The following is a 14803-nucleotide window of genomic DNA, read 5'->3' as shown; positions in this document are numbered from 1 at the left end:
TATTCATTGGAATATAACTTTAGACAAATTACTTATCCTCTCTTGACCTCAGTTTCCTTATTTGTAAAATGAGAACAATAGTAGCCATACTTCAGTGTTGTCATAATGATCAAATGAAATAATATGTGTAACATATAGCTTAAAACACTATATTAATGTTAGCAATTATTAGAGAAAATGATTGGACCTGTGATTTCATTGATATGGAAAATTTCCAAATGAAGGAAAACTTTTTCTATTAATCAGATATCACTGTTCTGCTCAGAGCACTCACTGAATGGTCACAAAGCCAGTGTCAGAACCTCATGTTTTCCTGTGCCAAGTCAAACTTTCTATCAGCCATGCCAATCCAGGTGTTATTTTCATTATTATTACTATTTTTCCATGACTTTTTTCTACACAAGATCTCACAGATATACAATTAGCTTATTACTGCCACATGAAACATTACAAAATGCAAGTAACATTTATTTTTATCAGATATTAAGTGTATAGATGTGATTTTTTTTTTTAAGTGCCACTTTAGAAAAAAGCTGCTGTTTTATTCTTTGGTTTTTATATATTAGTCCTTTCTTCTTAACTGTCTCAAAGCAAGCTAGATGGCACAGTAGATAGAGCACCAGAGTGTTTTTAAACACCATGTGTTTAAATGTGAACTCAGATGCTATCTATGTGATCCTGTATAAGCCAATGAAACCTGTTTGCCTCATCTATAAAATGAACTGGAGGAGGAAATGGCAAACATGCTAGTATTTTTGCCAAGAAAACCCCAAATAGATTACAAAAAGTTGGAAACACCTGAAATAACTAAACAACAGCCTTACCCCCAATTTTGAGCTCTCCATAGTTCTAAAAACATAAACAAAGCCAACAGCAACTGTATCTGTATAATGTAGAACCTCGTTCCACATGTGTAATGCCTTTCTCTGATGAGATGTGTTGTGTTTCCTTATTAGTTCCCTAGGACTAAGATCATACATAGAATTTATCATAGTAGGTCTGTTTTTTAATAGTATCATTTAAATTAATGTAGTAAGCGGTATATATATTCTCTTGGTTCTAGTTCTATGTCACTTCATTACAAGTACTCCATTGATTCTCTAAATTACTTATAATACACAATTACTTCCACATTCCATAATTGGTTCGGCTTCTTTTTAGTTTTCCAATTTTGTGTTTGATTTTGGTTTTGGTTTTGCTTCAACAACCAAAATAATTTTTAAGAGAGCCTGAATGTCTCTCTTGCCTAAGCTAGAAGTACAGCCATCACACAAAATCCTTACAGGATTTGTGACTAATTTTGTTCAGAAAATCAGATCAGCTTTAGTTCTGTGAGAGTTCACATTCCTGAGCTCAAAAGATCTACCACTCTCCATTTCTCTAGTAGCAAGGATTAAAGGTACATGCCATCATACCAAACATTTTCTTTCAACCCATCACTGAACAATGTGGTTACAAGCTTATTTCTTCTATCCATAATATTCTTTCCCCTGAAATTACCTTACCCTCATCTGAGCTCACTGTTTCTACCATCATTTGGCACTCACATGCTGTTTTATTGTTAATTATCTTTTTAAAGTTTACACATAGGACCTTGAAGGAACCATAGACATAATCTTCTCTAGGCTCTCAGTATGCAGGTGAGGAAACCAAGGCCCAGAGAGAAAATTTGATGTGTCCAATGTTACATAGTCAATGAGTGGCAGAAGCCTCCCTGACTGTAAATCTAGTTGTTTTTCTACACACCATCTGTTTCCCATTTTGTGTATGTTTTGTCTATTTATATATAGAGAAAAATACATTTTTATTCATTGATGTGGTTTAGTCCTTGAATTGTTTAAAAGTAGAAACACCCCAGAAGATTCTCTTATGATCTCCTATCTTTAAAATTCTTTGGTGTTACATAAAAAGAAAGGACTGAGAGAACTCTTTCCTTTAGGGAAATTTTAGCCACTATCATTTCATCTCAAAAAAGATATTCCTTTCAGAATGAAACTATCATGCAATTATTAGCAAGGTAGCTTTTCATAGAGATAATTCTAATTTTTCCTTTCATAGTATTATAAATTACTAACCAAGACAAAGTTGAGATTATTATCAACTAGTCAGCAAAGTGCTGTAGTAGAAAATGTGAGGGATTTGGAGACAGGTTCAAATCCTAGCTTTGCCACTTAACAGTGTTATTTTAGGTAAGTTACTGAGCAAGACACAAATCTCTGGACCTTGGTTTCTTTATCTATAAAATGAGTATGTTGGAGTAAAGACATACACCTTTAATCTTTGTTTTAGTCCCTGCCAACTCAAAATATCTTGTCTTAATCATAGTATTCCAATTATAGATATTTTTGTCACACAGAGATAAATAATACATTGCCCTTTCCCTTAATGGATACACATCCTTATGAGACTTACTTTAGAATAGCCCATCTTCTCTCCTGTAGTAGTGAATCTCATAATCCTTGGTTTACTTGAATGACTTAGAATTGCTATTTTAATTGTGGAATCCCTATAAAATACCCAGAGATGAACAGAAGATACAAGATCCTTTTTACTCCCTTAGAATTTTCCATTCTCATGTCTTGAGATAAATATATATATTATATTTATATATATATATATATATATATATATATATATATATATATTAACTTTAGTAATTGAATGGTTTTACTGTAAGAGTGAAGTGTGACTCATCATTGATTTTGTTTACCAAAAACAAGATAATGTTAAAATTTATCTATTCCCATATATTTCTTGGTAACATTGTCATTTTAAAGATGTGTTCTGACAAACAGTGAGATAGGAATTCTTTATCTTCTTAACTAAAAGCTATTACTACCACTAGCTAAATATTCCATATAGACTGAAGAACTTTTGACTTTAAAGTATATTCAGTCTTGATATATTTCAATGTTTTTGTTTTCATCTTTTCACAGTGTTACTTTGTGTTTTGCATAACCTCAGAGTACATTTAGACTTAAATTCAGAAACAATGAAATGTTTATGAAAAATAAATATATTTAGTTTATAAATAGGCAGTAAGCATTTTAAATTATCAAAAGAAAGAAATGTTTAAAGAAATTCTTCATAATATAAATAATCCAACTTTAATATCCTTATTTTTAGGTGTGTTTTTTTTAAATAAAATACCTTTCTGCTTTGAGTATCTCTCTTGTCTCAGAAATAATATTTATTAATGGTATCATCAGCATTTTTTTGTTGGTTTCAGAAGTGACCAAGGTTAGAAGAAACCTTTTCAATCAAGAAATGCTTTCGCCTTCAAAAAGATCCTTGAAAAGATTGCCCCGAAGTCATTCAGTGTCAGCAGTTGAGGGACTCAAATACAAAGTTGAAGGCCTTAAGGAGATTCCAGGTATTGTATGTGTCAAAATAAAATAGCCCCAAGTGAGAAAGGATTAACCATCATAATTGTCCCCTCAGCCTTACCTAAAAGTTGAGAGGGTGCTCCTGACTGTTAGAAGTAGTCAATATAGGGTGAAGGTGCTGGCAACCAAAGTCACTTGGGCTTAATAGGCCAGCATAAAACATTAACATTAGGTGAAGAAAACAAGCTTTCCAAGCAAACCTTAATGATTGGCCATGGAATATGCTTCGGGCAATGTTAATGGAGGAACAGGGAAAGGGATGAAACTTCCATGGTTCAAAACCATAGGGACAATCAGAAATATTCAAATAAGCATTTGTAATCAAAAAAAGATGACTTGAAGTCCAGAAGAATCATAAGCTAGAAAGATCAGTAAATTCCTTATAGAAAGATTCTAAAAGTAACAAAAATCTCACCATTCCTAACAGCAGTATCTAACTGAAAATCAACCTTTCAAAGAACAAGAACAGCTTAGATTTTAGTGTACCTAATTTAGATAAGGCTGAAAATAAATAATAATCTCTGTTCTATAATCTTGCCTATTTCTCCACTTTTGTAATTTAATTTTCCCTTTAGTTTCTTAGCAAAATTATGCTTTCAGAATTACTAATCTTGATTCCGCTGAATTAAGAGAAAGATTGTTCCCAAGTAAGCTAAATAGTTCTTAGAATTATCCCTGGAAGCTAGACCTGGCCCTAGAGGAGCATCTCTGATCCCTTTCCCACACCACTGAGAATCAAGATTATGGGGGTGGCTGGATAAAGCACTGGCCTTGGAGTCAGGAGTACCTGGGTTCAAATCTGGTCTCAGACACTTAATAATTACCTAGCTGTGTGGCCTTGGGCAAGCCACTTAACCTCATTTGCCTTGCAAAAAAAAAATCTATCTTAATACTGATCAGTTCTTCAAGTATTTTTTACTCCATTGTATTTTAAATTTGGAATTTGATACAGTTTTAAGGAAATTAGAATGTCTTTGACTTTATCCTTGAGGTTATATATAAAATAGATTATGTGATTGAAAATACTATTTTGTAACAGTAGCAACAACTTGGCCCAATGAATACAGCAGTGAGCTTAAAGTCAGGAAATTGAGTTAGAGTCCCACCTCAGAGACAGCTGGATGACTCCAGGCAGTCATTTAACCTGGTCTGGAATAATAATCACACTTGCCTTCCAGGTGCTTGTGAGTATCACTTGAGATAACATTTATAAAGTGTTTTGTGAACCTTAAACCACTCTATAAAAGCTGGCTGCTGTTATTATTGTTGTTAAGTACTGATAACCCAGAGCCAACTATATGGATATGTGGATATATGCACATAAACAAACACACAAAGTAATAGTACAGGATGCCATGTAGTAGTACTGCCAATAAGTAAAGAAGAAAAGGACCACCTGCTAGGATAGCTCAAATAATCTCCATGGGAAAAAAAGGTGAGATTTGAGCTAGATTTGGAAAGGATGAGCCTTAAAAATATGGAAAAGAAAGGACAGCAAGAATATTGTATGAACTAAGGAGAGGTAACAATACTCTTAGGAACAGTAAAGCAGGCCATTGGGGCAAGAGTTAAAAAGTAGATGCAGAGAACTAGTAATAGCTAATCTTGAAGGGTAGATGGAGCATCACTTAAGGATCAATACAAAGCTGTGTATTTGTGCGAATCCTTCATTTTTAAACTCTAATTTATTTATCTCTTAGCTTTTCGAGTAAGTGCTTTCATTTTTGTAAATTGGAGGGAAAAAAATTTAAATACAAAATAGTTCAGAAGTCAGTGATAAATGTAACAATCCAAGATGCTTGCTTTCCCACTCATTGCTGAAACAAATACAAATTATATTTTATGTGAAAGTCTACAAAATTTTATATACATTATCTTTTTTGGAGTTGACAGACCAGACAGCCTTCTCCCATAATAATTAAATTAAAAAGAACTAGGATCCTTTTTATTCCAGTTAGTATAACAGTCATTTAGGCTAGCCATCTACCTTATCAAATCATGGGCCACTTGAAATTAGACAACTATTTTTAATGCTTATATTTGCCCATTATACAGTTTGTAAAGCTTATAATTCTTATTTCATAATTTAGATTATCATAAACTGCTAACTAAGAGGGTATCAGAAACTCCATTGCATAAGCAGGTGTCTAGAAGATTACTTCAAAGACAAATTAAGGGCAGGTAAGTAGCATTGTTACATTTATCTGCTTTATCAACTCTGTACCCTTTTTGATTTTAGTATGACCTTAACTTTACCTTCTCTTGTTTCTTAAGGTCTTGTCTGTCTAGGCTAGATCTGTATCTTTAGAGGTAGAGGCATGTTTAGATATTAGAACAGTGAGCAGAATTTGTATAATTGAGAATTATAAACCCTTGGGTTTCCAAGTGGATGACTGATTTCTAACATGTTCAGATTAGCTATTAGTACTCCTAGTTTGGAAATTGTCTGGGTCTCAAGTTTTAATAGTTTAAGGATTCTCTGGTGAGTACCAGTAGATCAATAGTAAGATAACCCCTCCATTGGTCAAATAAAATAAAAATCATATGCACTATTTTCCTTTTATTTCAAGGTCCTCTGATCCTGGCCCTGACATTGATGTTGTTGAAGAATCCCCTGTAAAAGAAGAATGTGGTGGGTATTTTTGGAGTTTGTTTTAATCTTTTTGCTTTTCCTTAGGATTAGTACACCAGCTTTCTATTTTATACTGAATTATTAAGCATTTGATAGAAAGTAATGATAGTGTCAGGCCTACAGTAGGAATTCAGACTTTTGAGATGGAAGGGCATGAATTAAAAGAATCCTTAAAGTTCATAACCTACTTAGTACAGGAATCTCCTCATGTTATAAACATGGTCTTCTGACTTCTGCTGAATACTTCCTGTGACAGAGGTTTCCTATCATGAAATGACCATTCCATTTCAGGACTGCTCTAATTATATTCATCTTAAATCTGTCCCTGCGTAACTTTTATCAGTCATATTTATGATCTCTAAAATATACAGCATAGATTTAATCTCCCTGGTAACCACCTAGCTACTTGAAAAGGACTATCTTACTTATCATGTGGTTTAATAAGAATGCTTCAGTTTATTTAATAAATGCTCTTTTGAATGAACATATACCTTACTCTAGAAAGGCAGTCACCTCTTAAGTGAAATCTTAGCCATTACATGATTGTAACAGTAGACTAAATTATTCTCTCATACCTTTAAAGTTACCAAGGCAATTTTTGGAAAAATAATGCCAAAATGGAAATAGAATCAAGATGAAAACTGATATATAACCTGCTTTTTCTGTAAAGTACTTTGGAGTTTAAAAAAAATTGATGGTTATGAAAAAAATGATGGTTATGTTGGTTTTTATGTAACTTCTTTATATCTCAATGCTACCACATTATAAGCACTATGTATATTTGTGGTAATATTTCAGAAATCTTAATACTAAATTAGCGATTAGTCTAGAATTTCCATCTTTTATTCATTGTGCACAAATATTATTTTATTCTTATGTTTAGTGTGAAAATGTCAAGGATATATTTTCCCTGAATAATTTAGCTATCATTTTGATTTTCTAGAAATGAGTCTGAGACGAAGCCCTCGCATTAAGCATCTGTCATTTGTGAGAACAAACTCTGCTTCTTTCTACCCTATCTCACAACCAAAGCCTCGAAATATACAGAAAGCAAACTTGAGACAAAAGGATGAATCAGGTCACTTACATAATTACTTAGAAAATCAGTTTTGAAGGGGGAACATTTAGTGCTTGGGGGCAAATGTTGAATTTGTCTGGAAGTTTTTTTGCCTTGGTTAGGGACATGATATGCATGTAACACACTGAACTTTACGTGTGTGTGGGAAAATTTTTGCAACTTTCTACCAAGACATTTCGAACAAATATAGCATGTGATCCATGACATCTTTCATTTATTCAAGAAAGATTCATTTGTGATAACTCAGAATTTTTACTATGCAGTCAAGTCTCATATTAGGAGTGAAATCTTATATATGTTATATTATCCACACCTTTCCTCCCTTTCATTTTCATGAAAGGCACGTTGATTGTAGAGGTTTTTTGGTTTGTTTTTTTTCCCAGTATTCATGTGGACTGAAGTTGGCAGGTCATGTAGCAGATATTTAACAAAATATATAAAAGCATCAATGTATTAGATCTTCTAATTAGCTAAATTTCATTTTTTCTATATAATTTGGATGTCTTAATGTTTGGGGAAAGAACCATAGCACTGATATGTTGTTACACTTTATTTTTTTAGGTACTAAGGAATGTCCTATAATTCAGGGGATACGATCTCCCAAGAGGCTTCTTTTTGGTGCAGTTTCTGAGATGACTACTCCCACAAAGGAACTGCGCCAAACAAAAAATAAAAAGTCTCCCAAAAACTCAGTGGATTCTGAGAATCATATTATTTGTCAGGTAAATGTCTTATAATAACCATCATAAGGTACAAAGTTGGATATTGTTCATGAAAGTGATAAATTAAGAATTAGATAAGGCCTTTATTAAGGGTTCTATAAAACAATATACAAGACATAAGCACATGCAATCAATCTATTTATAATTCAAGGTTTTATGTTTTAGAGGTTGAACTAGATACGAGATTTTATGATTGAGTTATTTTATCAGTATGGGTTCTGTTTCCACCAGTATATATCACAAACCACTCATAAGCTGCTGGAACCAAAAATATTTATTACCTTGTTGTCCACACTCTAGAAATGATCCTCTCTGATCTAAGCTGATATTTGAGGGGGAGGCAATTTAATTTCCTGGGGCGGTACTCAAAGATTGTCCAGGTTGGTAGGACCTGTCAGAAGTCAAATTCCACTGGTATAGCCACTTTTTTTCCTTTAATCTTTTCAAGGCAATGGGGTTAAGTGGCTTGCCCAAGGCCACACAGCTAGGTAATTATTATGTGTTTGAGGTCGGATTTGAACCCAGGTACTCCTGACTCCAAGGCTGGTGCTCTATCTACTGCACCACCTAGCCGCCCTTTAATCTTATTTTTTCAATATACAGAAATCTGTGTTCTCTCCCTTCTATCTCCCCAATCACTATTTTGTGAGGGAGGAAGGTATGAGAGAAACTCCCATAACAAATATGCAGTCAAATAAAACCACTTCCCTCATTGTCCATGTTCCAAAATTATGCTTCAAACTGCACCTTGGGTCCATCCATCACCTCTCTGTCAGGAATACTTCTAATTCTTCATCATGTGACCTCTGAAATCATGATTGGTCATTGAATTGATCAAGGTTCTTAAGTTTTTTAAAATGTTTATCTTTACATTATTGTTGCATAAATTATTCTCCTAATTCTGCTCACTTCATTCGTTTTCAGTTCATTCAAATCTTTCCAGGTTTTTCTGAAAATTGTTTTTATGGCATAGTAGTAATACTCTGTGACATTTATGTATAATAAGCCATTTGCCAATTGATAGATACCAGTTCTTTACCATCACATTTACCTTTTTCTTTGATTTCTAGTAATGCTGTCACTAGGTCAAAAGATGCACAACTGATTAACTTTTGAGGTTTAATTCCAAATTGCCTTCCAGATACTATGTCTTGTTTTTCCTGGGATTCCTTGAATATTTTTTTATTTTCCTTTTTGAAAGCTCTGCCAGTCTAATGGGTGTGAGGTATAACCTCAGAGTTGCTTTTAATGTTCATTTCACTAATTATTAATGGCTTGGAGCTTTTTTTCTTTATGACTTTTGATAGTTCAGATTTCTTCCTTAGAAACTACTTGTTCACATCTTTTAACCATTTATTAATTGGAGAGTGACTCTTATTCTTATAAATTTTAAACAATTATTTTTATATATATATATATGTGTATATACACACATATATATATATCAGAAATGAGATTCAACAGAGAAACTTGTAACAATTTTCCAGTTGTTTGCTTCCCTTCTAATTTTAGCTGCATTGGTTTTAATTTTTTTATGACAAAAATTTTCTATTTTGTCTTCCATGATCCCCTCTATCCTCTGTTTAGTCATGAACTAATTCTTCCTCTATCTATAAAACTGAAAGGTAATTTCTTCCATGCTTCTCTAATTTGTTTATGATTGCCCCTTTTAGGTCTTAAGTCTGTACCTTTTGGGAGTTTATGTTGGTATATAATAGGAGGTACTGGTCTCTACTTGTATTGTGTCAAACTGACTTCCAGGTTTCCTTGTAGTTTTTGTTAAAATTCCACTGCTTGTGGATCAGTCAATTTATTAAGCAAAGTGCCTACAGTGCATCAGGTACTCTACTAATTGCTGGGGGGGGGGGGGGTACAAGGAAAGGCAAGAGGCAAAGAGTTCACAAAATAAGGGGAAAAGTGAAAACAACTCTTTACCAACAAGCTATATACAAGAAAAATTGAAAATAATCCACAGGGGGAAAGGCATGATAAGTAAGGGATATCAGAGAAAGCTTTTTGTAGAAAGCAGGAGTTTAGCTGGAAATTGAAGGAAGCTAGGGAAGCCAGGAATAAAAGATGAGGAGGAAGAGCATTCCAGGCATGAGGGACAGTCAGTGAAAATATTCAGGGTTAGGAGATTGAGTGTCTTGTTTGAGGAACACAGTAAGGAGGCTAATGTCAGTGAATCAAAGTATATAAGGAAAGGGAAAGGGGGGAAGAGGCTAGGGAGGATTTGTAAGATGGAAGAATAATGGAGAAATGGTGGGGGCAGGAAGAGATAGGCTATAAAGGACTTTTATTTGGTATTTTTTATTTTATATTTGATCCCAATGATAGGGAGCCACTGGAGTTTATTGAATAGGTGAGGTCATGGTCAGACCTGCACTTTAGGAAAATTGTTTTGACTTCTGAGTGGAAGAGTACCAGCAATCTGTTGCAATATTCTGGATGTTCTGAAGGTAAAACAGGTCTTGACAACAGATTGGATGTAAGGATAAGAGAGTAAAGGAGTGTAAGGTGACATCTAGATTGCAAATCCAAATGATTGGAAGGATGGTAGTACCCTCACAATCCTCCCAGTCTTTTTCCCTAATAGGGACATTTAAAAAAAGGAAGGTTTGGGGGGGAAATTAATAGTTCAGTTTTGGATGTATTGTGTTCAAGATAACTTATGGGACATTTGAGAATACAAGACAGGCCATCAGCAGCAAGGTTATAGCTGGATTAATTAGACTTGAAAATCATCTCTATAGAGATGATAATCTGAATCCATGGGGGGAGCTGATGAGATTGTCAAGTAAAATAGCAGAGGGAGAAGAAAAGATGGTCTAAGACAGATTCCTATAGGGTTATTGAGCAGGACCTGAATGAAGATCCAGCAAAAGAGACTGAGAAGGAGCGAGTGGTCAAGAATACAGGTTTGCCTTGATACCAGGATGAGGCATCTGAATAGGATGATGAGAGAATCAATGTATTTATAATAACAGTAATAATTAGGAAATATTTTGGAGGTTGATCTTGGAAAGGCAGAGAGATAAAATGCAATTGGAGCAGAATATTGGATTGGCAGAATATGCTTGGCTAGAACAGCATGTGAGCAGAGAAATAACTGTAGGCTTGTGTATGAAATGGAGGTTTCATTTGGATAGTGGATGGTTTATAAGTAAAATGACAGAAAACAGCTGGAGAAAATTTTTAATTGCTTTACACTAATTTTTTTAAAAATTTTATTTATTTAAGGCAATGGGGATTAAGTGACTTGCCCAAGGTCACACAGCTAGGCAGTTATTAAGTGTCTGAGGTCAGATTTGAACTCAGTGCTCTATCCACTGCGCCCACCTACCTGCCCTGTTTTTAATTGCATTATACAAAATGTTTCAAAAAGATTACACATAGGGGCAGCTAGGTGGAGCAGTGGATAAAGCACCAGCCCTGGAGTCAGGAGTACCTGGGTTCAAATCTGGTCTCAGACACTTAATAATTACCTAGCTGTGTGGCCTTGGGCAAGCCACTTAACCCCATTTGCCTTGCAAAAAAAAAACTACACATGAAACTACAGGTCTACTATGTATGACATACTTAATAACTTTATTTGTATTTAAAAGATAAGGTAAGTTTTCATTTTAAAATTCTTTACCCCTTCCATAGCATTCAGTGCACACGCACATGTGTGTTTTGCGTGGGTGTAAAATCATTCTAATACATGCTTCTATTTATCAATTCTTTCTCTGGATGCAGATAGTGTCTTCCTTCATAGATCCTTTGTAGTTAATTTGGGTATTTATAATAGTTAAAATGACTTAGACGCTCAAAGTTGTTCTTTAAACAATAATGTTGCTGTATACACACTATCGTGTTTCTGCTCATTTTGCTTTTTGTTATTTTTGCCTGTCTGCCCATGTGTTTCTAAAATCAACAAATTCAGGGGCAGCTAGGTGGTTCAGTGGATAAGAGGACTGACCCTGGATCAGGAGGACCTGAGTTCAAATCCAGTATCAAACACTTAATACTTACTTAGCTGTGTGTGTGACCTTCGGCAAGGCTTTTAACCCCGTTGCCTTGCAAAAACCGAAAATAAAACTGAAATCAACAAATGCATCATTTCTTATAAACACAATAGTATTCCTTCACAATCTTATACCACAGCTTGTTCAGCCATTCCCTTATTGACAAATATCCCTGCAGTTGCCTATCACCACAAAGAAAGCTTCTGTAAATATTTTAGAATATATAGGAGGATCTTTTCCCTTTTCCCTAATCATCTTGGAAATAGACCTAGTAGTGATATTGCTGGGTCAAAGGGTGTGGACAGTTTAGTAACTCTTTAGGCCTAATTCCAGATTGCTCTCCAAAATGCTAAGTCTTACAAATACTAGACTGAAGAATTGGAGCTGAGGACAGTCAGATTTAAGAAATGTTGGGAGAAGAAAATGGTCAAAGTTGATTGTTACTGTGAAAAGAAAACTCCATAGATTTAGATTTGGATACAACCAAAGGTCAAAACCTCTACTTTCTCCAGTTTTCCTGTGTTCTTATCCTGTGACTCTCTTAAATGGGTCTTAATGGGACTGAAGGCATAAGCTTATCAGTTGCCTGGCTTAAAAACACTGGTTACAATATTTGAGTTGAAATGATCATTGTCACTTTTTTTATAGACTCCTAGGAAAAGTGACCAGGAACCTCAGACTCCCACTAACAGAATTCTAAGGAGATCGCCTCGTACACCACAGATGGCATATCACACTCCTAGAAAACAAAGAAAAACTACCTCAAAAAATACATCAACAGATCAGATAACTCTTAAGAATTCTACAGAAGACTTTTCATCTGACTTAGAAGTTACATCACTATCAGAGGCAAAAGTAATCCCTCAGAAGGAAAGCTCCCTACAAAAAGAATTCCCCTCTCCTCTTGAAAAGATGGAGTTAAGAACTCCCAAAAGGCAAAGAAGTCAGACACCTGAACTTTTAGAAACTCCTCCTTGGTCACTTCAGAGGAATTCCAGTCTAGCCAGTGTTTCATGTCCCAGAGTTCAGTTCCCATTTTCTCTCCAGATCACTAATACTAACTATTTGACTCCCAGTAAACACTCCCAGAAAACACCTCAGAAACCATCAGCCTCTACATCTCCAAGAAGATCTGACCAAGTAGTTGCAGTGACACCTCTAAGTCAGAGAAACCAAGACTCAAATGTTCTCATACAGACAGTTTCTCAGCCAGGGGAAAACATTAAGGAATTAAAAGATAAAACTACTCAAAACATAAAAGGATCAGGGAATATGGTTGCTGTATTCACACCACCTGTTTCTTCCCAGAAAAAAAAACTATTTAGTTCTCCACCACATGATGTTTCAATAAAGACTCCAACTAAGAAATCTTTTGTGGATTCTCTTTCTCCTACTGGACCTGGAGAATTTGATTGGAGTATACTACAGAAATCACCAAATATGACAGTCAGACCTCTTGCCTGTAATCTTATTTCAACTCCCAAAAAGAGCTCAAATGTAACTGAACCAAGTAATGGTCTCCCTCCAACTGCAAAAATCAGGAAACAACATATGAATAAAAACAGTTCCACCCCTGAAAGAAGTTCACCGCTTCATCAGGTCAATATCTCTGATGGTCCTACAGTTGAACAAAGAGATATGGCAACTATAGACTTATCCCCTAAAAAGGAGCAGAAAATAGTAAACCTTTCTTCTCCATTTTCCCCCAAGGAGCACTTTCATCTTTTAGGTGATGAGGAGTATGAATGGCTTAAATCCTCTCCTCTCCTCATTACCCAGAATGCAACAGAAACCCAAAGTAGTGATAATTCAGAAACTTGTATAAGACCAGTTGAAGGATTACAAATGGCTCTTACTCAGGAACAGCCTTCTTCAACCAATGAGCTGGCTTCCCCACCTGCTAAGCCCAAGTCTCCTTTGGTACCTTCTTATGCCCTGCGTCGTACTGCAGACAGAAGACAGAGACAGGCTGCAGCACGGCTAGCTGATCCAAAAGTTTTGCCTCAACTTTCAGAAGACCATATGAAAGTAATTTCTGTTAGTCCTCCCACCTATGAGGTTGAACTGGAGATGCAAGCCACTGGCCTTCCCAAACTTCGTATTAAGAGGGTAGACTCTATTTCTGTTGATCCTGAAATCCAAAAAAAGGTGGATACATCTTTGGGAGGAGAGAACTTTCCTGATTTTGGGTCCTTGTTGTACCAGAGTAAGCCCAGTCAACTTGAAGCTGCTTATGTCTCCCCTCCATGTCTTCATTCCTCCCATACTACCCCAGGCAAGAGTGGGGGGCAGATGTATATCTGTCAGTCTTATACTCCAACTCACATTCCTTCTAGCACCACCTCCCCCTCCCCAACAGATGTTTGGGTTCCCTGGACACCATCTCCAAGGCACAAAGGGAAGACCACTCCTGATACAATCAAAGACTGGCCAAGAAAAAAGAAGGCAGTGGACAGCAATATTAATTCTTGTGGGAGAAATGAAAGAGGTTCAGATCTCCTGGGAAATATATCTGGTACTGAAGAGGAGGGAAAGGAGAGAGTTTTTGAGCAGTGCATCAACAAAACTCCTGTCTTGGGGGATTTTGAACTTGAAGGAGTATCTCAACTTCCAGATCAGTCACCTTCCAGTGACTGTGAGCCTAGAGCTGAGGACAGTTTTTCAAAGGGGCAATTTGGATTATTCTCTAGAAAAAGACCACTTTCCTCTAAGGAGGAAACTGAACACCAAATGAGAAGATCTTGTGGCAGCCAGAAATTGAATCAGGTCATTTCTGCTGATGATGAAGCAAAGGAAGAAAGGAAATCTCCAAGCAGAAGTACAAGACAACCTTCCTCCATGGGGGATGATGAAGTATTTTTTTCAGGTAAATATATTCTTGAGATCTTCCTGTGTGGTTGTTGGGAATGATGCTAAGTGAACAGGTATTTGGGAAATGAATTCTTAGAAAGCAGAGCTTGCTTATATATTTTTTTGTT

The 14803-nt window shown here is 35.5% G+C and overlaps 1 protein-coding gene across 2 annotated transcripts in view; it reads left to right on the top strand.

The window, feature by feature from the left end:
* The window catches only part of TICRR (TOPBP1 interacting checkpoint and replication regulator), a 46609-nt gene that overhangs the window by 29422 nt on the left and 2384 nt on the right, over window positions 1-14803 (top strand). For both annotated transcript variants that reach the window (XM_074234103.1, XM_074234104.1), the window contains exons 15-20: window positions 3230-3373; window positions 5477-5567; window positions 5957-6018; window positions 6962-7096; window positions 7658-7818; window positions 12474-14691. In XM_074234103.1, coding sequence (XP_074090204.1) covers window positions 3230-3373; window positions 5477-5567; window positions 5957-6018; window positions 6962-7096; window positions 7658-7818; window positions 12474-14691 — 2811 coding nt within the window. The remainder of the gene's footprint in view (window positions 1-3229; window positions 3374-5476; window positions 5568-5956; window positions 6019-6961; window positions 7097-7657; window positions 7819-12473; window positions 14692-14803) is intronic.

The sequence above is a fragment of the Macrotis lagotis genome, chromosome 4, assembly GCF_037893015.1.
Source record: "Macrotis lagotis isolate mMagLag1 chromosome 4, bilby.v1.9.chrom.fasta, whole genome shotgun sequence".
In the NCBI taxonomy this organism is placed as follows: domain Eukaryota; kingdom Metazoa; phylum Chordata; class Mammalia; order Peramelemorphia; family Peramelidae; genus Macrotis; species Macrotis lagotis.
Note: the sequence above shows the minus strand (reverse complement) of the source record. Positions and strands in the feature narration are given on the sequence as shown.